Source organism: Lagopus leucura, unplaced genomic scaffold (genome assembly GCF_019238085.1).
Source record: "Lagopus leucura isolate 7727_CA_CO unplaced genomic scaffold, USGS_WTPT01 34304-0_obj-0_obj, whole genome shotgun sequence".
NCBI lineage: Eukaryota > Metazoa > Chordata > Aves > Galliformes > Phasianidae > Lagopus > Lagopus leucura.
In genome coordinates, this window is record NW_024968149.1 from 1 (window position 1) to 3,027 (window position 3,027).

The window sequence follows — 3,027 nt, forward strand, 5'->3', positions numbered from 1 at the left end:
GGGGGGGAGGCGAGGCTGCATCCATCTCTGGCATAACTTTGCCCGTGTTCCTTCCCCAAGGTATGTCCTGGGTGGTGGTGCCATCTGCATGGAGCTGCTTACCAAACAGGTGAGTCCCAAAGCTCAAAGCCTGGTTCCTGGGTAGCTGCTCTCACCCTTCTGGCAGCCAAATCTGCCATCTGCCAGCAGCTGAGAGCTTGTGCTGCCTGCGTAGGGCTTGGAGAAGCCCTTCCTCTGCCTCTGGGAAGCTCAGCCCCCTGCTCCCATCCACGCTCATCTCTCTGCTGTGTGTGCTCTGACCCACAGGGCTGGAGCAGCGCATACTCCATCGAGTCTGTGATCATGCAGATCAGTGCAACTCTGGTGAAAGGGAAAGCACGAGTGCAATTTGGAGCCAATAAGGTAAGGGCCAACGTGGGGCAGCTGGGCAGGGCTTGGGAAGAACCAAGGAACACTGAGCAGTGCCTGGGGGTGTTTGGGGGCACGAGTGTCCTCCCTTCCAGGACCCTGAGCTCCTTCCTTCCCGTCCTTCCAGGACCCTGAGCTCCATCCCTTCCTCCCCATCCTTCCAGGACCCTGAGCTCCATCCCTTCCTCCCTTCCAGGACCCTGAGCTCCATCCCTTCCTCCCTTCCAGGACCCTGAGCTCCATCCCTTCCTCCCTTCCAGGACCCTGAGCTCCTTCCTCCCCATCAACAAAGACGAGAGTCTTTGGGAAGGAGAGGGGCAGGCATGTGGGGAATACCCCCTGCATTGAGTGGGCTCAAAAGGGGTTTGGAGGGGCTGATGTGAGAAGGCAGCCGGCCACGTGTCAGCACGGTTGGCGTGGGGAAAAGCCTGCAGCTGCTTTGAACTGACCGTCCCCCCTGACTTCCCTTGCAGAATCAGTACAGCCTGACAAGAGCACAGCAGTCCTACAAATCCCTGGTTCAGATCCACGAGAAGAACGGTGAGGCTTGGAGGGATGGGGAGAACCTTTCTCTTTGCTGCTCCAGAACCGCGTGGCGCCGTTCGGTGCGGAGGGGAAAGCGCCCCAGCGAGCCGGGTGCCCTCCTGGGCAGTGCAGAGCCCTCTGCAAGTGGAGCTTGGCCTATTTGTGCTGTTTCCTGCTGGGGATTTCCAGGTCGTAGGGCTTGCATTCACAGAATCACACAGAATCACCCGGGTTGGAAGGGACCTCAAGGATCATGTAGTTCCAACCCCCCTGCCTGGCAGGGCCACCAAACATCCACATTCAGATCAGGTTGCCCAGGACCCCGTCCAACCTGGCCTTGAACACGTCCAAGGACGGGGCATCCACAACCTCCCTGGGCAGCCCGTTCCAGGGCCTAACCACTCTCCTAGTAAAGAACTTCCCCCTAACATCCAACCTAAATCTTCCCTCCTTCAACTTGGATCCATTTCCCCTCGTCCTGCTGTTGTCAGCCCTTTTGGAGAGTTTACTCCCCTCCTGGGTGTAGGTTCCCTTCAGGTATTGATAGGCTGCAATGAGGTCACCCCGCAGCCTTCTCTTCTCCAGGCTGAACAAGCCCAACTCCCTCAGCCTGTCCTCATAGGGGAGGTGCTCCAGCCCCCTGATCATCTTAGTCGCCCTCCTCTGGACCCTTTCCAAAATCTCTCTGTCTTTCTTGTACTGAGGGCTCCACACCTGGACACAGTACTCCAGATGGGGCCTCACAAGAGCCGAGTAGAGAGGGACAATCACCTCCCTGTCCCTGCTGGCCACCCCTCTCCTGATGGAGCCCAGGATCCCATTTGCCTTTCGAGCTGCCAGAGCGCACTGCTGGCTCATGTTCAGTCTCTCGTCCATCAGGACCCCCAGGTCCTTCTCTGCCGAGCTGCTCTGCAGTCCCACTCCTCCCAGCCTGTACAGGTGCCTGGGGTTCTTCCGGCCCAAATGCAAAACCTTGCACTTTGCCGTGTTGAACCTCATCAGGTTCACCCGAGCCCAGCCCTCCAGCCTGTCGAGGTCCCTCTGAATGGCATCCCTTCCTTCCACCGTATCAACCGCACCGCTCAGCTTGGTGTCGTCAGCAAACTTGCTGAGGGTGCACTCAATTCCTTCATCGATGTCATTAATAAAGATGTTAAATTCCTGTGCAGCCACATCCCTCACCCGTCTGTGTTCCTTTCAGGCTGGTACACACCGCCCAAGGAGGACGGCTAGCGCAGACGCTGCGGGACCCATCTGCTCGCTCCCAAACGCTGTGCTCGGATCTCACCGCGCCTCTCCGGCTTTCTCCCAGGATATCATAGCTCTGCCTGTTGCAGGACAATAATGGCTGTTATCAACTTTAAAAGAAAACTGTTTAAGCAGTCGGACTGACTTAAAACACTTGCTGGACCCTTGTTAGCAGGCATTCTTTATTAAAACAAACTTTTGAGCCTCTTGTATCGCTGGAAACTTTCGACTCTACTCCAGTCTAGAGCGTCCTCCTTACCTATGCTATGGATTTAATTTATTTTCTTATTTCATGTACACTGCTTTTTTTTGTTACAGTGTATGATGGATGTGTATGGAAAATGTATCTTTGGAGAAAAATTACAGTTTGTTAATTTGAAGGTTAGTGGTCTAGTATTGGTTTTCGCAAGCTGCTGCGTTGTTACGTGGGGCAGCTGTGGGGGGGAGATGGATGGGGATGGAGAAATGGGCACAGCTGTGAGCGGAACCAAGCAGGGAAGTGTGGAGCAACGTTCTGGGAAGGAGGAAACCCTGCTTTGTGGGGGACTGAGAAGCTCCTGCTGCCTTTTTCCACCTGTGCTCACATCCCACCCTCCTGAACAGGGGCTGGGAGGAAGGAGGGGGGGGAGCTCAGGGTCCTGGAAGGGATGGAGCTCAGGGTCCTGGAAGGACAGGAAGGAAGGAGCTCAGGGTCCTGGAAGGACGGGAAGGGATGGAGCTCAGGGTCCTGCAAGGACAGGAAGGAAGGAGCTGAGGGTCCTGGAAGGATGGGAAGGGATGGAGCTGAGGGTCCTGGAAAGGAGGAAGGGATGGAGCTGAGGGTCCTGGAAGGGAGGAAGGGATGGA

The 3,027-nt window shown here is 56.2% G+C and overlaps 1 protein-coding gene across 1 annotated transcript; it reads left to right on the forward strand.

The window, feature by feature from the left end:
* Window positions 1–4: 4 nt before the first annotated feature.
* Window positions 5–2,561, forward strand: LOC122193469 (ubiquitin-conjugating enzyme E2 Q1-like; the record flags this gene model as incomplete). Its single annotated transcript, XM_042894252.1, has 4 exons — window positions 5–109; window positions 307–402; window positions 882–948; window positions 2,135–2,561. Coding segments are annotated over 4 exons (300 nt in total), but the record flags the coding sequence as incomplete, so codon positions are not given.
* Between the last annotated feature and the right edge of the window lie 466 nt (window positions 2,562–3,027).